General features: G+C 36.7%; 1 protein-coding gene across 10 annotated transcripts in view; it reads right to left on the bottom strand.

The window, feature by feature from the left end:
* Window positions 1-23,830, bottom strand: part of LOC136033679 (ATP-dependent 6-phosphofructokinase-like) — a 136,595-nt gene that overhangs the window by 94,760 nt on the left and 18,005 nt on the right. For 9 of the 10 annotated variants that reach the window (XM_065714528.1, XM_065714523.1, XM_065714520.1 and 6 more), the window contains exon 2: window positions 323-460. In XM_065714528.1, the coding sequence (XP_065570600.1) occupies window positions 323-434 (112 nt within the window). In that variant the 5' untranslated portion in view covers window positions 435-460. Of the gene's footprint in view, window positions 1-322; window positions 461-9,440; window positions 9,511-23,830 lie in introns of those variants that run through there. The other variant, XM_065714519.1, reaches the window with a different exon arrangement.

Below are 23,830 nucleotides of genomic sequence, written 5' to 3'. Positions count from 1 at the left end.
TATCAGGCTCTAAAGGTATTTTTCTGGACCTCGTGGGTTTTTTAAGAAAAAATATTCTCTATTAGGTAACAAGCAAACAGCATACAAAAGTAAGCGTTCCCTATTATGTAACAATCACCTGCATCTCTATAAAACATTCCCTATTACGTAACATACACCTACATCTTGAAGAAGTTTTTTTTAAAGTGTCAGGATCGGAATTCGAAGGAATAGGATCTTCATCAAATAGATTAAGGCAGCACTACTCCTGTCTCAAATGAAAAACTAATCCTTTGTTAATCAGATACCCCGTAGACTAAAAAGATGTAGTCAGGCAAAATACCTTGAGAGTCACCACCAGAAGTGAAGACAGCAATTCCCCTCCCTGCATAGGCACCACTTTTGACGGATCTCGGCACATTTTCGATAGGTCCATCTGGCACAAAATCTGACATCTTGTTAGACTTTCAGAAACGATATGCTATAAAAAAAAAATTCATTTTTAAACGAGATAATTGGATTAAATCCCCGGTAGTTTATTTATGCGCCAAAAAATAGCACCAAGCAAAATGTTTGTCGCTTTTAAAGTAATTAGCCTACACTTACAGCAATACAAATCACAAAACTAGATACAAGGAAGTGAGACAAAAAGAAGAAAAAATAATTGAAAAAAGACGAATGTATAAACATATTAGGACAGCCTACCAGGCAACAAATGTATTTTTATAGAATGGTGTGTTGACAGCCCTACACTTAAACATTTGTATATTAATTATTACTTAGTTAATATGAATTATTAACAAAAACAAGAGCTATGAGCTCATATAGCACTTGTGACGAGAGATCAAAGTCGGTCCAGTTATGTCAGTCACGCATCTAGAGCTTGTGCTTATTCTCGAACTCGCCAAAGCACTAGCAATCACCTCAACTCCCCCAAAGAGATCGGATTTGGTCCAGTTATGTCAGTCACGTATATAGAACTTGTGCTTATTCTTTCCATCAAGTTTCACCCGATCTCTCCACTCTAAGCGCTTTCCAAAATTTTCCAAGATCGAGGAAGAGACTATTTCTAATTTAATCTGGTCTGGTCCCTGATACGCCCGCCAACTTTCATCGTCCTAGCTTATCTGGAAGTGCCCGAACTAGCAAAACCGGGGCCGACAGGCAGAGCGACGGACAGAAATTGCGATCGCTATGCGTCACTTGGTAAATACCAAGTGCCATAAAAACTTAACATAACAACATCCCTCAAAATTCCACGGCACTATGTGGAGGAGGGATAATAAAAATATCCACAAAAAAAGGAAATATAATTTACATCAAACTCAAAAGGGATTTAAAAAAACAAAAACATAACTACAACATCATGTACACAGCTATCACTAATTAAACAGTTAACTTGTTCTGCAATTAATTTCACTAATTCTTACGGAAAGCTTTTCTACCTATCAGCAGCCTTATTAACAAATAAATGCTGATCAATTTTCTCTTTTGGTTTAATGTGATAATTTTCAAGTTGCAAAGATGCCTCAAGATGAGGAGGATGATTTGTTCCATTACTTGAGGCGGTGCCACGGGCTTCCTGCGATAAAGCAAGATATGTTCTGAAAAAAATGAGTTGTTACTTCCTGATGTCTTAAAAATCCCGCCTTCACAATTTAGCTCTTGAGCAAGGGGTCTTGGAAAATACGCTTATTAAAAGAAAATCCTAGTTTATTGATTGCATAAAGAGTTTTATTATGCGATTCATTTATGTGTTTCTTATGTGATAGGATTTCGGAAAAGTAGTGACCGCTGATGTAAGTTATATATGTATATTTTGTGTGTGTGTGTGCCTGTGCAGGAAAAAGGCCTACATGGCCTTTTTTCGCTTTAAATACATTTTATCTTAACTATCACTGATGAGGCGAGTTGCCGGGAACTGGCTAAAACTGAAAAAATAAGTCCAGCGTATGGAAAACTCTAATGCTTTGGGAGTATGCCCCATCTAAAAGTTCTATTTACAGTTACATTACTATTATAAGATACAATTACAATTATAAGTTCAGTTTGCGTAAGCAAATTGAAAGCAAGCGTTTTTCACAATGCTTATTAGTATATATGTATGTATGTATGTATATATATATATATATATATATATATATATATATATATATATATATATATATATATATATATATATATATATATATATATATATATATATATATAGTCAGACACTGTCTATGTCTGACCATGCGACACATGGGTCGCAGCCGCAAAAATAAGAATGGCATATGATTTGAAATGTTAGAAATCTACTTCTGTTCGAGATGAATGTCAGGAAAAATTTGATCAAAACGGTATGAAGTATAGCTACAGCGAATAAAGTGTATGAAATTCACAAATTCTAAAGATAATCCTTAGTGAGCTTTAATAATACCTTTCCTAAATCAAGAAGAACTTATTTCTTAGATTGTTCTCACTTCAGTGAAAACTAGATTAACATGCCACTAGGGAAATAAATAGCCCAGCTATTGGCACGTTTCATTGTTTCCAAGGCAATACCACTGATCAGTTCAGAAGTGTTCTGCTCTAATTTCCAACTTTAATGTTTTGACACTCTTTGGCACAAATACGGAGCCCCATTCCGATTACAAAGAATCAATTATGTAGTTGTATACTAAAGTCAATGATCTTGGATATAAGAAGAACAGAAATTCTAAAGGTCAAGAGACATCCTCCTATCCCATTCGGAGACGACCTCCTTTTCGTTTTGTCCTAGACAGATGGCTGACAAGAACAATCTGTCATGCTTCATCCGCAAAACATGCCCTAACCAGCTTATCCTTTCTCCCATTATATCCCCAGAAAGCGGAATTGAACCACATTTTTCGTGCACCTTACTGTTTGAGATACGGTCGGTCAGTCAGGTACCCAAAAAAATCCGTAGGCAATTTCTCTGGAAAACATCTAACACTTCCTCTTCTGTTTTTCAGAAAGCCCACACTTCACAACAATATTTAACCGCTGTCATCGCTGTAACTTCCAATATTATTTCAATTAATAACGATCGTATTTTTAAACTTGACAGTATTTGAAATACTACTCCGTGGATAATTCTCCCTCCGGGATATCTCCCCACTCACTATGGAAAATACTTCGCAGGAACCCCCCACCCCGGGAAACTCCGTCGGAGAACTTATCTACCCCCAATAATTCCCCTTTGAAAATTCCCCCCTCCCAATCTAAAATAACGATCGTATTTTTAAATTTAAAAGTATTTGAAAATTTGGCTGGGATTTTTACTTTACCCATGTGTATATAATTAATTCATATCCAGAATATGAGAATAATGCGAACGCAAGCAACTATAAAGCATTGGTCTTCTGGGGTCATTTAATTTTAGTCAGTGCAGAAAGTATTCGACATATAAATAGGGCCTTGGGTGGGGGAGAGATGTATACCTAGAATCTTCGCAACAGTGTACTCAATAATTTCTTAAGGTTTCTTGGCGATGGGATGAACAATGTAGTAACACATACAGGAGACACACGAAAAAATACATTCAATTATATATATATATATATATATATATATATATATATATATATATATATCAAATAGAAATTATCCCGTATATAGACAGGGGTTGCTCCCTCCTCAATACCTCGTTTTAAAACTTTTAAAAAAGCTTTTCAAACAGTTCGTGGTAACGAACTGTAGTAAGGAGCGACCCGGCTCAATAGTAACCAAAAGTCTAAAAAATGGAATTTTGGTACCAATAGCTACATCAAAAGAATATATAAGTTTCATCAAGTTTAGTCTTACCCACCAAAAGTTACGAGCCTGAGAAAATTTTAGAAAATAAGGCTCATTCTAACGGAAATGAAAAGTTCTAGTGCCCTTTTTAAGTGACCAAAAAAATTGGAGGGCACCTAGGCCCCCTCCCACGCTAATTATTTTCCCAAAGTCAACGGATCAAAATTCTGAGATAGCCATTTTATTCAGCGTAGTTGAAAAACCTTATAACTATATCTTTGGGTACGACTTACTCCCCCACAGTCCCCGTGGGAGGGGTTACAAGTTCAAAACTTCGACCAGTGCTTACATATAGTAATGGTTATTGGGAAGTGTACAAGCGTTTTCAGGAGGATTTTTTGGTTGGAGGCAGAGGTTGAGAAGAGGGGAATATGCTGGGGGAACTTTCCATCGAGGAATTTGTCATGTGGGAAGAAAATTTCCATGAAGGGAGCGCAGGATTTACTAGCATTACTTGAAAAAAACAATGAAAACGTTTTTTTCAGCTGGAAGTAAGCAGCAGTATTAAAACTTAAAACGAACAGAAATTATTACCCATATGAGGGGCTCACCTCCTCCTAATACCTCGCTCTTTACGCCAAAGTATTTTTAGTAATTTCAACTATTTATTCTGCGGCTTTTGTGATTCAGGGGTCATTCTTAATGAATTGGGACAAAATTTAAGCTTTAATGTAAAGAGCGAGGTACTGTCGAGGGGGCGAACCCCCTCATATATGTAATAAAAACATAAGAATACAAAAGTTCTTTACGTAAGCTAATTTATAAGTTACGTATATCTTTTACTTATAAAAAGATTCGTAAAAAAATAAAAGTTCTAATTGCCTTTTTAATTAACCGAAAATCGGAGGGCAACTAGGCTTCCTCCCCCGCTCTTTTTTTCTCAAAACCATTCGATCAAAATTATGAGAAAGCTATTTAGCCAAAAAAAAATAAATATACAAATTTCGTGTGAATTATTCCTCTGCGGAGAGCCAAAATCAAAACATGCATTGACTCAAAAACGTTCAGAAATTAAATAAAAAAAACAAGTTTTTTAAATTAAAGTAAGGAGCGACATTAAAACTTAAAACGGACAGAAATTACTCCGTATATGAAAGGGGCTTTTTCTTCTCATCGTCCCGCTCTTTACGCTAAAGTTTTTTACTGTTTTAAAATGTAGAGTTAAGAGAAAGACTAAAACTTTAGCGTAAAGAGCGGGGCGTTGAGAAGGAAAAGCCCCTTTCATATGCGGAGTAATTTCTGTTCGTTTTAAGTTTTAATGTCGCTCCTTACTTTCATTTAAAAAACTTGTTTTTTTTTATTTAATCATCCTAATTAAACGGCCCTTGTGTTTCAGGAGTTAAAGCGTGAAGAGTGACGTATTGAGAAGGGGACAATCCCGTTCGCACACGGAAAAATTTTTGTTCGTTTTAAGTTTTAATGTTGCTTCTTACTTTCAGTTAAAGAAAACTTGAAAACCAGAAGTTAAAAAACTCAAAACGAGCAAAAATTAGCTGGAGTAAGGCTGACAACCCCATGCCTTCTCAAGACCAGAATATAATTTGCAATTTACTGTAAACATAATACATTTTAAATGTTTTCACTTTATTAAATAAAGATATTGAAACTTTTAAGGAATAAATATCAGTATATGTATATTAAGCTGACAATCTACGGTCTTTTTTTTGTAGAGTGCAAATTATGTTCTGGAGCTGAGAAGGCTCGGGGTTTCTAAGTCCTACTCATATTGATTTTTGCTTATTTTGAGTTTGACACTCTTATTTATTGTAATTTCTTTTCGTTTTTGGTTTTATTTATTTATTGATGGTGATTTTTGGTAGTTTGCGATTGGAAGATTATTTGACTTCATTTCCGCTCTTTTTCAGATTAATGGAGCTCTTTATTTTGTTTTTTAAACATGTTCTGTGGAAAAAGTTTTTAATTCAACTTCTGTTCGTTCTTCATAGTCATAGTATTTTTTGTGGAATCTTTTTTATGTGTTTTGTGGGATCTTTTTATACCTTTACGGTTTTTTCTGTAAGAATCCGTAGTTTGACTTGCTATTTGTATGTTGCAGCAACTTTTTTACCGATACTTAATCCAATCACAAATGGTATTGTTAAATTTAATTTTATACCTCCTCAAGTTTACCTGAAAAATAAAACATAATATCATTCCCCCAAAAATTTTTCTATGCTCTTTGACAACTTGGATACACTTACACTCTTTCGATCTATTTAAATTGTAAGAGCAGAAGTAGTAGTAGTGGTAGCTCCGAAAGTTTCAATTTAATTCCTTTAGTCGTTCTCGAAATGTTGCTGAGGTGTCTTATTGGTAACCATACACAAAGTGCCTTTTGATTTAGTTTTAAAGCAACATTTAGTTTTAAAGCATAATGATCCCATTACATACTTGTGGGGAGGGGTTGATATATCAAATATCCTAAGAAAAATAGTTACTGGACCCATCTACTATGATGAACAAAATGGCTGTCTCAAACTTTTGCTTGGATGTCTCCAGAAAATGATTGGGCTTGGGAGGAGGGCTGCTTGTCCTCCAATCTCTTTTGACTCTTAAAAATGGCACTAGAACTTTTTTATTTAGTTCAATACCTCTCTAAATATTCCTAGAAAGCTTCACCTTAAGACTCTTAGCTTGCGTAGTAGCAATTGTGCCAATAGTTTTAGCAATAGTTCCCTTCAACACACGCAGAAAGTTTAAACTTAATACCATCAACTGTTCCTAAACATTTCTGATACATCCCTTTAACAACCTGATTGGGCATAGTGTGTTTCGATTTAGTTGAATACTGTTTCAGTATTCCCAAATGATTAGCTTTAATACCCTTAGTGTTCCTAAGATATCGCTGTTACGCCCTTTTGACTGTCTGCATACAGGCGAGGTGTTGTGATTAAGTTCACCTTCCACCCAAAAAAAATGCTCGAAAATTTCACATTCATAGCCTTAGGCATAGTTGTAATAGTAGCAACAGTGGTAGTATTTGTATTACTAGTAGTAATATTAATAGTACTAGCGGTAGTACCGGTTGCAGCAGTAGTATTAACGTATTGTCTTTACAAGTAGTTGCAATAGAAGTAGTAGTTAAAGTAGTAATAGTAGTAGTAAATATAGCAGTGATACAAGTGTTGGTAGTAGCGTGCATATATTGTCTATTGGTAAGATGATTTTTCATTTTAGCATTCTCTGAAAGTTCCAACTTATACCCGAATCAATTCTTGAGATACGCTTTTTTGACAATGTACTTGGACATAGCGTCTTCTGATTTAGTTCAAACTTTCCCTTAGTATTGTAAATGGAGTAGTGTGGTAGTAGTAGTAGTAGTAGGGGTAGCTGCAGAAGAGGGAGTAATTGTAGTAGTAGTGGTAGCATACCAACATTCCCTTTTTGATTATCACCCTTATCAGTTCCTGAATGTTCCTAACTAATTTTCTAAGTTCCCAAGTTCCAAGTCATTCATGAATTACGCCCTTTTGACAATCCGTATACACCTAACGTGTTTTGATTTAGTTCAAAACTGCCTGAACATTGTCTGAAAGGCTCACCTGAATGCCCTTCGTCTTCTTAGAAAGTAAAGTTCAAACATGCAAACCTTTTACAATAACATATACTATGTATAGACAATGAACGAATTTCCTAGCTTACAGCCCTCACCCTGAAGACTGTGGGGCGGTCGACATCCCTTAAGATACAATAATTGGAAATTTCAACAGTGTTGAACAAAATAGCTCTCGTAAAATTTTGATCGGATGTGTTTTGGGGAAACACAGAACACAAATGAAGGGGCTGGTTGCGCTCCATCTACTTTTGACTCTTAGAAAGGGCACAAGAACTTTCTACTTTCGATCAAATGAGCCCCTCCTATTCCAAGTATAAGCGACCACTTGTCCCATAAAATCCTGATATGCCCCGGGGCATAACTTGCAACCTTTGCACCTGGGCTCAGAGTTGTGTCCACTGCTATCTCACAATTTTGATCAGATTCGTTTAAGGAAAAGAGGGTGCCAGGGAGGCGGGGGTCTAGTTACCCTTCATCACTTTTGACTCTTAAAAGGAAACTAGAAGTTCAAATTCCAAGTCGAGTGAGCCTCCTCTAAAGTTCACACAACCACCCCTTCCATTAAACCTTATATGCACCTGGGGCAGACGCACCTGCTTGCTATATTGTGTAAATGTTCTAACATGACCTAGACAATGCTTTGTTTTGATTCTCAAATGGCTTTGTAATGCACAAACTTTTTATTGTACAGACAAGTTTTATTAAAAAAAACAAATTCATAAACACTATTGAACCACATTATTCGTAGGGCACTAAAGTTTAAATTATACAGGTAGGAAAGGGTATTTTCTACTAGAAAGTCGTTCAATCTAGGATTGCCAACATAAATGCTGAGAAATTCGTCACGAGAAGATCAAAAATATAATACTGCAAGAAAACCATTACTTTTAATCTATAAACCTAGATGCATAGAGAAGGGGTGACTTATTAGAGGTATATTCAAGGGGGCAAAAGACAAGTGACTTAAACCATATTTAGTTAATTTTTTGTGGTATTATTTTCTGATAATTCCAAGCCTAACACTCAATGGCTGGCGGATGGCACACTCTGGCAGGCGCTAAGACGCCTACAGCACCTTTAACACCTCCCATCTTAACTTTAAGCTGTTTTATGGAGGTTATTTATCTACAATAGCTTATTTGGTTTTATATTTCAGTCCCCCCCCGGAAAGGTTCTTTTAACACCTCCCACCTTAACTTTAAGCTATTTTATGGAATTTGTGTATTTACCATAGCTTATTTTGGTGTTAGAATTCAGTCACCTTCCACCTGAAAAATGCTTTTAACACCTCCCACCTTAAATTTAACCCGTTTTATAGAAGTTATACATTTACGATAGCTTATTGGGTGTTAGAATAAAGTACCCTTCTCCCCGGAAATAATTCCTGTTACACCTCCCAGCTTAACTTTGAACTGTTTGATGGAATTTATTTATCGACGATAGTTTAATAGGTTTCAGAATTCAGTCCCTCTCCACCAGAAAAATTCTTTTAACACCTCCCACCTTAACTTTAAGCTGTTTTATGAAAATTATTTATTTACAATAGCTTATTGGATGTTAAACTTCAGTACCCCTCCCACGGAAAACGAAAGAACATTTACTGTAATTTGGTGCCATAAAAACCATTTTTTGCCAAAACAGGATCAGAATATCAAAGAAATCCATTTTTCATAATCTAAAGCTTTAAAACAGGAGATTTTTAGCCCCCTTATCTTGACAGATCACCACAGAGGGGCGTTTACTGAAATTGTGTGCCATAAAAGACCAATTCTCACCCAAACAGGAATAAAATATCAGAAAACGATTTTTTAAAGTCTAAACCTTTAAAACAGGAGGTATCAAGGCACTATTTTTTGGCAGACCGCCAAAGAGGAGCGTTTACGGCCATTTTGTGCCATAAAAAATCAATTTTGGCCAAAACGAGATCACAATATCAGAGAAATGAATTTTTCCTATTCTAAAGCTTTGAGGTACTAGGTTTTAAGCCACCATATCGTGACAGACTGTCGTAAAGGGGCGTTTACTACCATTTGTGCCATAGAAGATCATTTCTTGCCCAAACAGAATAAAAATACCAGAGAAATCACTTCAGTCTTCTACTCACCCTGGCTTCTGCAATAAATAGAAAAAATTTCTTATTCCAACCCTGACAACATTCTTCCTTCACAGTGAATTTTGCACTAACCCAAGACGGAGATAAGCACCCAAATGAACCCTTTCAAGAGTAAACAACAACAAGCCTACTTCATCTTTTATCTACGCAATCAGAATTAAAACTCTGAAATCGAATCGCTGTTTTTTTTTTTTTTTCAAAGTTTATAGGCATAGTCATTCCTTTTTCTTAAGTATCACTGGAAAAAAAAAATAGATTTTCAAAACTATAATATATTTCGGTACTCGCCTGTTATAGCACCGACCACTCAAGAAGAGAAGTTAGGTTAATCCTAATGAAATATACCAAGCATGATAAAAATATAATACTTTAGAAACAAACTTGGGTTATATATTTGCTCACTACGTGGTGACGGTAAAGTATAGTGGTTATGCATGCAAAATGTGTTAGGCACAATTATTCTGTATATTATGACGTAAGAATTGTTTTCAAACTTCACACTATCCAAATACTTTGCCCCCTTTAATGTGCAAATATATAGCCCAAATTATGTTTCCCATCTATTCTGTTAATTTTCCTTGTCTTGTCTCACGCTATGCTGAAAGAAATTAAACAGAGAAGCCAGTTCTACAGTGAGTCAATGGATGAAGAACTTGAGGGGTCGGCACCATGACACACAAATACCCAAATGTCTTATGAAGTCACTTACTTCATAATTATCTTGCTTTCAGAGATGGAGCTGTTGGGCATTTGGCTGTCAAGAGTCAAAATATATTTATGAATTTCAAATTTTAGTAAGGTCGATTTACTTTTTGCTAAAGTGCCTGTTACATGGAATAATGAAGCCTGAGCAAGCACATTTATTCATGTGTCATAGCCATACGTCACTGATAAGATTGATAAGATTCCATCACCCCCCCCCCCCCTAACAATCATGTATTTTACCTGTTTCTTGCTTAGTTGACAAATTTGCAGCCAGGGAATAAGGTTAAGCTTATGCGCCACTGGCTGATCCAGGGGCCGGTTCTGGAGCCCCCTCCCAATATTTTTTGGAACCGTCATTCCTTGTTTCTTTGGTATTTACCAAGTGCCACATAGCGATCGCAAATTCTATCGGTCTGTCCCTGTTTTGCTATTTTGGGTACTTCCAGATAAGCTAGGACGATGAAATTTGACAGGCATGTTAGGGATCAAACCAGATTAAATTAGAAATAGTCCTTTCCCCGATTTGACCATCTGGGACGGAGTGGGGGTACGGTTAATTCGGAAAAATTAGGTATTTTTAACTTAAAAGATAGCAGCGAACAAGATAGTTGAGAAGAATGAGATCTTTTTAACTTACGAACAGATTATCGGATCTTAATGAAATGTGATATTTAGAAGGACCTCGTCTCTCAGAGCTCTTATTTTAAATCCCGACCGAATCCGGTGACGTTGGGGGGAGTTGGAGGGGTTGGAAAACGCTTAAAGTGGAGAGATCGTAATGAAACTTAGTGGGAAGAAGCTCTTGGCTCTTCCTACCTCGTTACAATGAGCCATATGAGCTTTTGGCTCTTGTTTAAAATAGATATGTCAACTTGGTCAATGATTGGCGCCCATATCACATTAGGCTCCCCAAGATTTAACCCTGAATCCGCCCCTAGTATATGCACACCTAGATATCTCCCTTTTTATCTATTGATGTTCAAATTCATTTTGTACCACTATTTCCAGTATTTAGTGAAAAGCATATTTAGAACTTTTAGGCTTTTTTGAAAGTAGGATCTATCACAATTAAACAAGAGTATTATATAACACAAATTTATACCCTAACAGCGTCGACTAAACGACATGAAACGACAGATGTGGTGACCAGGGGCATCGTTTGGTGGGAAAGGAGGCAGTTGTCCCCCCATTAATTTGGAGAAAAAATATTATAAAGCCAATACCCCTTGACTATCCAGACATAGACCCTTCTTGTCCCCAGTCAAAAAAAAAAATCCTGAAGTTACGCCCCTGATGGTGGCCAAAGTCCTGGGAAATCCGTGATATTTCTAGATTTAAGATTCTGTTACGGTATTCCATGAAGTTGCCTAATACCCCTGATTTGCATAACCTAAAGGAAAAATATGTGATTGTTAAACCACTTAAACAAAGTTCTGATGGAAGATGGTAAATTTTGTCAAGCAAAAATTATCGAGCGAGATCACTGTGCCGATCTTGGTTGGTATGTCTGACTCAAGAAGAATTTCCATATTTATCAAAAAAAGGATACTCAATAGTCCATTTTCACCCGTGCTCAACAGGATTTTTTTATTTATTGATTTTGAAAAAGAAAATATTCTTCACAAAGGAAGTTTTTCAAAGAAAAGTAAGGAGTAATATTAAAAACTAAGACGAGCAGAAATAGTCATACAAAATAACCCCAGCTCAAAACGAACAGAAATTACTATAAAACAAACTCAAAACGAACAAAAAATCATGAAGAAAAAATGGCATGAAATATAAACATAACTCATTGTGATACAGATAAGATTTATTCCTAGTTAATTAATTATACAATGAATACATTCTTCAAATCCCCCAAAGGCTCCTAGGCCTGTAAAAGAGGGGGAATATATACGTTTCAATTAAGCATTAAATCGATAGAAGAAAAAAGTTACATACATTAAATAAATTAAATAACAACATAAACAGAAATTACCACATACACGGGTTGGGTTAGCACCCTCTAAAAACTTGTAACGGTTAGAGCGTCATTTGTGCTTTTTTAAGAAACTATTTGTACGTCCAGCGATGTATTTTTCATTTTTTTCATAAAACCAACAACAACGCGAAAAAAAAAATATCACAGGGCTAATCAGAGTTTATAAACAAGAATGGTGTTACTTCCCCCCCCCCTTTCCTCCGTCTTAAAATCTTGTCATTTGCGCTCTATCAAAAATGATACGCATTTGAGCAGTGCATTATTTCATTTATCAAAACATAGACCCAAAAAAAAATCACACTAATAATCAAGGTTGCTGGAAAGAACTAATGGGAGTGGACTGATTGTTTAATTAATATATTGTTACAAGGTCCTGGAATTCCGAATAATTTTTTTTTTATTTCGTGGTGTTATAATCCTAAAAGAGAAAACGTTTAAACACATTTTATTTTCACTAAATCTCAAATGAAGCTCAGGCCGTAACGGTATGAAGTATTAATCAGTAATTTATAAGTCAGACTTGAATTTGGTGGTTTAGATTTGTAAGTAATTTTAACGGTTTTTACGTGACTAAATAAAATAAAAAGCAAGTTTTTCTAACTGCGAGTAAGGAGCGACATTAAAACTTAAAACGAACAGAAATTATTCTGTATATAAAAAGGTTGTCCCCTCCTCAGCACCCCGCTCTTTGCGCTAAAGTTTTTTTTATTGTTTTAAAATGTAGAGTTGTGACAAAGAGTCAAACTTTATCGGAAAAAGAGGGGTGTTGAGGAGGGATACCCCTTTCGGATACGGAATAATTTCTGTTCGTTTTAAGTTTTAACGTCGCTCCTTACTTGCAGTTAAAAAAAACTCTTTTTTTTTATATTTAATTTCTGAACGTTTTTCAATCAATGCATGGTTTGATTTTGACTCACCGCATATGAATAATTAAAACGAAATTTGCATATTAATTCTTTTTTGCTAAATGGCTTTCTCATAGTTTTGATTGGACGATTTTGATAAAAAAAAGGGGGGTGGGAGAGGAGGCCTAGTTGCCCTCCAATTTTTGGTTGCTGAAAAATGCAACTAGATTTTTTATTTTTTTTCGAACATTTTTTTTAGTAATAAACCCATGTACCTTACGAATTAACTTACATAATGAACTTCTATATTTCTGTATTTTCATTACGTATATGAGGGTGTTCACCCCCTCGTCAATACCTCACTCTTTACACTAAGGCTTGAATTTTGTCCCACCTGTGAATCACAAAGGCCGTAGAATAAATAGTTAAAATTAATAAAAATACTTTAGCGTAAAGAGCAAGGTATTGTGGAGAGACGACCCCCCTTATATACAAAATAATTTATGTTCGTTTTAAGTTTTATTGCTGCTCATTCCTTCTAGTCCAAAACATTTTTTTCCTCTCATTTTTTTTTTAAGCTAGAAAATCCTGTGCCCCTTTCACGGAAATTATCTTCCCTAATGATAAAATTCTCCATGAAAAGTTCCTTCCACGTAACCCCCTCCCCTCGACCCACCCCCACTGCAACGCGGTAAAGTCTCCCTGAAAACGTCTGTACACTTCATAGTAACCATTACTATATGAAAACAATGGTCAAAGTTTGTAACTTACAGCCCCTCCCCCGGGGACTGTGGGGGATTAAATCGTCCCCAAAGACATATTTATTAGATTTTCGACTAAGCTGAACAGAATGGTTATCTGAAAATTTATCACCGGGGAGGGTGCTTAGGTGCCCTTCAATTTTTTGGTCACTTAAAAAGGACACTAGAACTTTTAATTTCCGTTAGAATGAGCCCTCTCACGACATTCTAGGACCACTGGGTCGATACGATTATCGCTGGAAAAAAAACAAACAAATAAACAGGCATTTGTCTTCTGGCAAAATATACAAAATTCCACATTTTTGTAGATAGGAGCTTGAAACTTCTACAGTAGGATTCTCTGAAACGATGAATCTAATGATGTGATTTTCGTTAAGATTCTATTTTCTAAAATAAGACAAATTTTCTCAGGCTCGTAACTTTTGATGAGTAAGACTAAACTTGATGAAACTTATATATTTAAAATTAGCATTAAAATGGGATTCATTTGATGTAACTATTGGTATCAAAATTCCAGTTTTTAAAGTTAAAATTACTATTGATCCGGGCCGCTCCTCACTACAATTCGTTGCCACGAACTGTTTGATAATAATCACTATGAAAATGTTTTATTTTATTCTATATAAGATCACCTTTTTTGTTCTAAATTACCACATTTGACATTGTTAAGGAAAAGGGTGTCAAAATAAAGTGTTTGATTCACTTGACCATCACAATTCTCGATTGATGGGATCTAAGGATGTTTTGGTATCTCTTTCAGTGTGACTCATTATGAATAATGCAAAAAACTAAATTTACTAACCGCTTCCGTATAAACATCAATTCTTTTCGAGACATAAATAATGCGATTCACTTTTCCACACTTGTCAAGTTCCTATCAATATTGATTTCTCACATCTCTATTCAATTTGTGATTCTATCAAAATCTATATCTCATCTTATATAGGATACATCCAAGGCCATGGGTTTTCTGAACAAAAATACAATGAGCCTTAGAACGATCGGGAAATAAGGTTTGAGTCGATAATGGGACAAAACGAAGAATTTTCAAGTTTTTCGTTACATAAGGGTGTCGTTGACCCGACAGATCACGGATATAAGTTTCAATCTTCAATAAGAAAAATTAGCACCCTCTTCTCTGAGATATCAACATTTAGAAGTCAAAGAGATTTTTGACAGGCTTATCCCTTTCCCAAAGCAAAGCGAAAAAACTGTAAAGAAGAGAGAAAAGGGAAAGTAACAGGCAGGGAAAATCAAAGAAAAGTCTGCAAATATTTCGGTCGAGACCTCCGCTTGACCGTCCTCAGTGCAGAGCAACAACAAAATTCATCATACAATTCCAAAGGATAATATATAAAAGTCAAACTTTAGAACAAACACAGAAATAAAACAACGAGACCCTTTCCAATAAACGATGAAACGTATTATTTTGTTGTTCTATACTGAAAACGGTCAAGCGGAGGTATCGACAGAAATACTCTCATAGTTCTCTTGTTTTTTTCGCTGGCTTTTATTATCCTCGTTCTCTCTTTTTTACGGTTTTTTCTTTTTGTCATGATTAGCCCGTGTGGTCTCAGAAATTATTTACTTTCCCTAAACATATTATTTGAGGTCCGATTGCCTCCTAAATACTCCCGAAAATCATTAACTAGGCCTCTAACCCGTTTCTGAGAGTTTACAGATGTGCTATTTTGAAATCCTCAGTGAATATACTGTCTTTTGATTTACCTCACTACTTCATCGTAAGTAGATTCGAAGTAACACTGGGCCTAATAGTACCGAAACTTTTAAACATGGATAATGGTGCCGAAACTTCCAGGCACATCGAAGACTTGCATTTATTGGCCCCATCCTCTAAACAAAACAAGAGATCGAATACCTCGCTTCCCCATCACTCCATAAGCTCCATCTCTACCTCTCCGAGTCAAAATTCGAGGTCCAATTGTCCCCCTTCTATGAAAATTCCAAAGCAATTCCCCGAGCAATTCCCGAGGTAATATGAATACACTATTTTGATAAAATAGGCACACATGCTTCCTTTTGGACCACCTGGCCACTTCACCGGGAATACATTAGTCCAGCAGGGGTTCACAATACCAATATTTTAGGCAGATTGTACATCTAAATCTTTAAATACCTCCCCTCTGTCCCTGCACCACAGTCATGATTTGAAGCCCACTCCCTCGGCCCAAGAGACTCCCTATACTTTTCAACTTGATCTCCAAAACCGTCCCCATCATATCGCCCATGTACCATTGTGATTGGTCAGTTTCGGTTACTATTGAGCCGGGTCGCTCCTTACAACTGTTCGTTACCACGAACTGTATGAAAACGATATGGTGCAAGAATATTTAGATGGATCTGAGAAAAGGATAGTTTAACCCTTGTTCATCCTCCCTACGTATATAACTTGAACACTCGGGTGTGCATAGCGTCTTTTAATTTAGTCAAGAATGCGAGTCTTGTCCAAGCTAAAGCCTTAAGAAACTCCGGGAATCTTAGCCTAACGAACGATCCCTAAGAGCTTCTAACTTATCGGACAACCGGGATTAAACATGGCTAATTTTTCTAATAAAATATATTTGTAAACAAAGAGTGATATATATACATATATATATATATATATATATATATATATATATATATATATATATATATATATATATATATATATATATATTAGTTGCCATCATTTTTGCTTTGAAGGCGTGACGTCATTCAAGTTATATAAGACGTATGTTCGCGTAGAATTCTATTAATGCTTAAGTTTATGACTGATGAAGATGCTCAAAGAGTCTATGCCAAAAAACTTGCTGCTGATAGAGAAAGTCAGAAAAGAAAGCGTGCCGAGGAACTACCAGAGCAACGCGAAAGCAGACTTGCTGCTAAAAGAGAAAGTGAAAAAAGAAGGCGTGCCGAGGAACTACTAGAGCAACGCAGAGGCAGACTTGCTGCTAAAAGAGAAAGTGAAAAAAGAAGGCGTGCCGAGGAATCAAAAGACCAGCAGGACAACAGGCTTGAGGCTGATAGAGAAAGAAAGAACAGAAAGCATGCCGAGGAACTACCAGAGCAACGCAGAAGCAGACTTGCTGCTAAAAGAGAAAGTGAAAAAAGAAGGCGTGCCGAGGAACTACTAGAGCAACGCAGAAGCAGACTTGCTGCTAAAAGAGAAAGTGAAAAAAGAAGGCGTGCCGAGGAATCAAAAGACCAGCAGGGAAACAGGCTTGCTGCTGATAGAGAAAGTAAGAAAAGAAAGCGTGCCGAGGAATCAGAGCAATCTGAAAGTTATCGCCTGGCATTCAGGTACAACCCAGTCGATGATTATAGCTTGAGTAGATGTGTTCAAATCGGGACAATGTCTAAAATTTGTCCCTATTGCAAGGCCTTGAAATTCAATGGTGAAACAATGGGAATGTGTTGCGCCTCAGGAAAAGTTAAACTTCCTCTATTGGCTGCACCACCAGAGCCATTGAAGACTTTCCTTACTGGAACTACGTCAGAATCTAAGCGTTTTTTGTCAAAAATCAGACAATACAACTCATGTTTCCAAATGACGTCGTTTGGAGCCCAAATCGAAAATCCAGATCAATTTATGTCTACTTTCAAAGTAAAAGGGCAAATTTATCATAAAGCAGGGTCCCTTCTACCATTCTCAGGCGAGAATCATAAATTTTTACAATTGTACTTCATCAGTGATAGAAATTCTGAATTGAATGCACGTTGCGAAATTTCTCCCAACGTTGAAAGGACAATCGTTTCCCAATTGCAACATCTTTTCCACGAAAATAATAAGTTAGTGCGTCTGTTCAAAACAGCCATCGATTTGATGCCTACTGATACTCATAAAATTGTTATTTCCGCTGACAAAACGCCTCCTGGCCAACATGTGCGTAGATACAATGCTCCGACTATCGACGAAGTGGCAATCGTTATGGTCGGTGATCAGTTTTTACCTCGAGATATTATTCTACATAAGCGAAACGCTCAGTTGTTAAGAATTGCTGAAACTCATCGATGCTACGATGCCCTACAATATCCTATCATTTTTTGGGATGGAGCCGACGGCTATCACTTTAATATTAAATTGATGAATCCAGCCACTAACAAAGAAATGAATAAGAAATGCAGTGCAATGCATTATTATTCCTATAGACTAATGATTCGGCAGGATGAAGAAAATTATATTTTAAAATGCCGTGAATTGTTAAACGTTGGAAGATTAACAATTTTACCTTCGTCATATGTTGGCAGTCCCCGTCATATGCATGAATATGCTCAAGATGCTATTGCGTATGTTCGTCTCTATGGTCGTCCAGATTTATTTATTACATTTACATGTAATCAATCTTGGGACGAGATACTGCAGCTTTTACTTCAAGGACAATCGGCGGTTCATAGGCATGACATTACGGCACGTGTCTTCCGGCAAAAGTTGAAATCACTGATAAACTACCTTGTAAAACATGAAGTGTTTGGGTCAGTGCGATGCTGGATGTACTCAGTGGAATGGCAAAAACGAGGTTTGCCACACGCACATATACTAATCTGGCTACATAAAAAAATTACTTCAAACGAAATTGATGATGTGATTTCCGCTGAAATACCTGATAAAAATGTCGATAAGGGGTTACATGATATTATTGTAAAAAATATGATACATGGACCTTGCGGTGCACTGAACGAAAATTCACCATGCATGGCCAAAGGAAGGTGCACAAAGCAATATCCTCGACTTTTAGTACCCAAAACAATTACTGGCAATGATGGTTACCCACAATATAGAAGAAGATCTACTGAAGATGGCGGTAAAACAGCAATAATAAAGAAGCGTAACGGTACCACCATCGAAGTAGATAACCAGTGGGTTGTTCCATATTCCCCTTTATTATCAAAAACATTTAATGCACACATAAACGTTGAATACTGTAACTCCGTAAAGGCAATCAAATACATATGTAAATACGTCAACAAAGGCAGTGACATGGCAGTTTTTGGCTTGCAGTCCGAAATCAAAGATTTCGATGAAATCGTAGAATATCAGGCTGGAAGATACATAAGCAGTAATGAAGCTGTTTGGCGAATTCTTTCATTTCCGATACATGAACGTAGTCCAGCTGTTGTTCACTTAGCGGTACATTTACAGAATGGTCAACGTGTTTATTTCACGGAAACCAACGTGCAACAAAGAGTCCTGAATCCACCGGATACAACATTAACAGCTTTTTTTTCGCTTTGCAAAAATGATTCTTTTGCGAAAAAACTGCTGTATACTGAAGTGCCTTCGAATTACACGTGGAATATTAAAAATAAAGTATTTGAACGTCGAAAACAGGGTAAGTCAGTCGACGGCCAACCTACCATCTTCAAAGATACCACGATAGGAAGACTCTACACCGTTCACCCCAATCAACATGAATGCTTCTTTCTACGCCTGCTTTTGGTGAATGTACCCGGTCCGACATCCTTTGAGTATTTGAGGACTGTAAATGGTACTATACATGACACTTACCGTAGTGCATGCCAAGCTCTGAATTTATTGGAGAATGACCAACACTGGGATAACTGCATCAATGACGCGTGCGAAACGTCAACCCCAAGTCAAATTCGTGCATTGTTTGGCATCATTTCAACAACTTGCTCTCCATCAGCTCCTACAGATTTATGGGAAAAATATAAGTCAAAAATGTCCGAAGATATACTTCATCGAAAACAGTTAGAGACGTCAGACATGACTTTTGATTTTACACCAGAAATTTATAACTACACTTTAGTTGTTATAGAAGATTTTTGCATAAGTATGGCAAACAAACCTCTTCAGGGTTTGGGAATGCCTTCACCTAACCGTATCGCTGCTGTTTCGACATGTGTAGAATTGGATCGTGAACAAAGTTACAGTACGAGTGATCTATTGTCGTATGTACAAAATAACATTTCCAAGTTAACGTCGGAACAAAAAGACATTTATGATACGATAATGCATTGTGTCGATAACAACGTTGGAGAAATTTTCTTTTTGGATGCGCCAGGAGGTACTGGTAAAACGTTTGTGATAAAACTGATTCTGGCATCAATTCGATCTAAAAATGATATAGCGTTGGCAATTGCGTCGTCCGGAATAGCCGCAACATTGCTGCCTGGTGGAAGAACTGCTCATTCCGCTTTGAAATTGCCTCTGAACTTGCATTCTACAGAAACTCCCACGTGCAATATTTCCAAATCATCTGGGATGGGTAAAGTATTGCAGCAATGCAAACTTATTATTTGGGATGAGTGCACAATGGCACACAAAAAATCGCTCGAGGCTCTGGATCAATGCTTGAAAGATTTGCGAGGGAAGTCGAAACCCTTTGGCAGCACCTTAATATTGCTTGCGGGAGATTTCAGGCAAACATTACCTATAATACCTAGATCAACTCCTGCAGACGAAATGAATGCTTGCCTGAAAAATTCTAATTTATGGGCACACGTAAAAACATTAAAATTAACTACAAATATGCGTGTCCGATTGCAAAACGATGACTCTGGTCAAACATTTTCAGATCAATTGCTGGCAATGGGAAACGGAAAGCTCCCAGTAGACTCAATTTCAGGACGTATACAACTACCTGCTGATTTCTGTAATTTAGTGACGTCCAAAAATGAATTGATTGAAAAAGTATTTCCGAATATTCTAAAAAATTATAAAAATAATAAATGGCTAAGTGAAAGAGCGATTCTCGCACCCAAAAATATAGACGTCCACGAAATCAACAATATTGTTTTGACCAAGATTCAAGACCAGGCAGTCCTTTACAAGTCAGTCGACACAGTTTTGGAACCAAATGAAGCGGTTAATTATCCATCTGAATTTTTGAATTCCATAGATCTTTCAGGGTTTCCACCACACGTGCTACAACTAAAAATAGGCGTACCAATAATATTGTTACGTAACATAAACCCACCAAAGCTTTGCAATGGCACTCGACTTGCCGTAAAAAAAACAATGGAAAACCTAATAGAGGCCACAATCCTGACAGGGCCTTTTGAGGGTGAGGCTGTTCTTATTCCTCGCATTCCCATGATTCCAACAGATCTGCCTTTTCAATTTAAAAGATTGCAATTCCCAATTCGATTAGCATTTGCAATCACCATTAACAAAGCTCAAGGTCAATCATTAGAAAAATGTGGTATTGATCTTAATACTGATTGTTTTTCCCATGGACAATTGTACGTTGCATGTTCGAGGGTCGGTAAACCTGACAATCTATTTATATGCAGCGAGAATTGGACAGCGAAGAATGTTGTACATTCGCAAGTTTTACGCAGTTAATTTGTATTTCGGAACCAAATGAAGCGGTTAATTATCCATCTGAATTTTTAAATTCCATAGATCCTTCAGGGTGTCCACCACACCTGCTACAACTAAAAATAGGCGTACCAATAATACTTTTAAGAAATATCAACCCACCAAAGCTTTGCAATGGCACGCGACTTGCCGTAAAAAAAAAACAATGGAAAACCTAATAGATGCCACAATCTTGACAGGGCCTTATGAGGGTGAGGCTGTTCTTATTCCTCGCATTCCCATGATTCCAACGGATCTGCTTTTTCAATTTAAAAGATTGCAATTCCCAATTCGATTAGCATTTGCAACCACCATCAACAAAGCTCAAGGGCAATCACTAGAAAAATGCGGTATAGATCTTAATACAGATTGCTTTACCAATGTACAATTGTATGTTGCATCTTTGAGGGTCGGTAAACCTGACAATCTATTTATACGCACAGACAATGGGACAGCGAAGACTGTTGTATATTCACAAGTTTTACGTAGTTAATTTGTATTGTATCTATCTATCTATCTATCTATATAAAAACGAGTTGTGTGTATGCATGTTTGTTTGTTTGTAAAAAGAGCGTTTGCATATGACGTCATTATTAGTACATACGGCTTTGTATATGGACAGACAATGGGAAAGCCAAGAATGTTGTATATTCGCAATTTTTACGTAGTTTGAAACACATATATAAATCTATCTATATTCACAGGTGGGACACAGGGACACAACTACAATGGCGCGTAACTAATATGGCGCGTAACGACTTACGCGCGCGGGGGGGCTTGGGGGGGGGGGGCGCGAAGCGCCCCCACCAACTAGGTGTTGGGGTGGCGCGAAGCGCCACCCCAACAGCTATATATATATATATATATATATATATATATATATATATATATATATATATATATATATATATATATATATATATATATATATATATTATTTAGGGCCATTGTCCCTTTAACTGTGGGGATTATGTCAGCTTTACAGACATAATTATTACACCTTTCAGCGTCCCTGAACAAAATGACTGTTTCAAAGTTTCGATATGACACAATGGGACCGAGCGTCGTGAAAAGATCACAGGAGGGAGAATTGTTGCCCTCTAGTCACTTCTAATCCTTCAGAGGGAAGCAGAAAACTCAACTTCCAATTAAATGACGCCCGTCCCAAGATTCTGCGACCACCCTTCCATGCGAAGTGACTGGTGAAAGTTTTTCGATCATTTTGTGAGCTATGTTTAGTGGGGTATCAACATTTTATTCTATTTCTTTTCTGCATTGGAGTCTCCTCTACCCAAGGACTCTAAGTTTCAGTCCACTGAGAAAATTTTTCATGGCCCTTTTTGGGCCCCATGTTGGGTTAGGGGCCATAACCTGAAAAGAGGTGTTGTACATTATAATCTTCTTGGCCCAAAAACTTGCATGTGCAAATTTCAAACTTATCAGTGACAAAAAGCTTGTTGTTCCATTTTTCATCCCCCTGACCCTCCTCCCCCCCTCTCCCACAACAGAATGCTTGATTCTTCGGGCCCAGAAAACAATCCCTAACTTTCATTTATTAGACACCCAGGATCAAACTATCCCCCTTGCTCCTCAATCAGAAAAAATGGACAACAGAAGTAATTTACAGCCCTAACCCCCATGGGCTGCACGGACATGCTATTTGCTCAAAATTTAATCAGATTTCTTTGGGGGGTTACGGGGGGAAGCTCAGCAAATAATCAATTTCGTCCAATCATTTTCGACTCTTAAAAACGATGCTAGAAGTTCAATATCCATTTGGATTAACATCCCTTTCGAAATGGCCGGAGAAAAAAAGGCTTGAGGAAGACTTTTTCCGGCTGAGAAAACAAATACATCAATTCAGTCCCGAATAGGAAGCAGGCTGAATCCAAGACATTCTATTTCTACCCGGCTTGAGTGCGTAAGGCAACTATGTAAAAAAAAAAGTTTGTGATAAATCACAAACTACTTTTCAAACAACCTTCATACATTTGAAAACTTCACAGTTAACTACAATTCAGCATAGTTGTTGTCTCATCCTCTCAATCATGCCCATCTAACTTTAAAACATGAGACTTTAATCACTTTGATTTGGTATAGAGGCAGGAGGGATAGATTTTTTTTTGTGAGACGAGGAAATTAAGCTGTATTTAGCGGCTATGTGCTTACTCGGTAAAGGTACGCTCTGACAAAAAAAAAGTCGCACTAGTTTAATTTCCAGCCTCCATAACAAAACTACTTGATGGAAGATTCAGACGGCTCAAATATCGGAGTTGGACTTTTCTTACCTTAATTGGTATGTTGTTTCGTCCATGTAAAAAAAAAATAACAAGATAGTTTTAGAAAGTTATATTTAAAATTGAGAACAAAATTAACTCATAAATTTGGATGTCCAGCACACAATTTCCTAAACTTTTCATTTCATAACTATTTCAAAACTTTATCCCATCAACTGTCATCATTCCGAAGAAAAAACTTTTCTACTGCTTCATTATAAACTCGTCCTATGAAGACAAAAAAATCATTAACAACGAATCAAGTAGTATATCGCAATTGTAGTCGTTTATCGCGCTCTAGGCGTGTAACAGTTTCGGTGAACTTTCGGGATCTTATCAAACAGTTCGTGGTAACGAACTGTAGTAAGGAGCGCCCCGGCTCAATAGTAACCAAAACTCTAAAAAATTGAATTTTGATATCAATAGCTACATAAAAAGAATCGCATTTTAATGCTGATTTTAAATATATAAGTTTCATCAAGTTTAGTC

Source organism: Artemia franciscana, chromosome 12, assembly GCF_032884065.1.
Source record: "Artemia franciscana chromosome 12, ASM3288406v1, whole genome shotgun sequence".
NCBI lineage: Eukaryota > Metazoa > Arthropoda > Branchiopoda > Anostraca > Artemiidae > Artemia > Artemia franciscana.
This window is presented reverse-complemented; position numbering and strand designations above follow the sequence as displayed.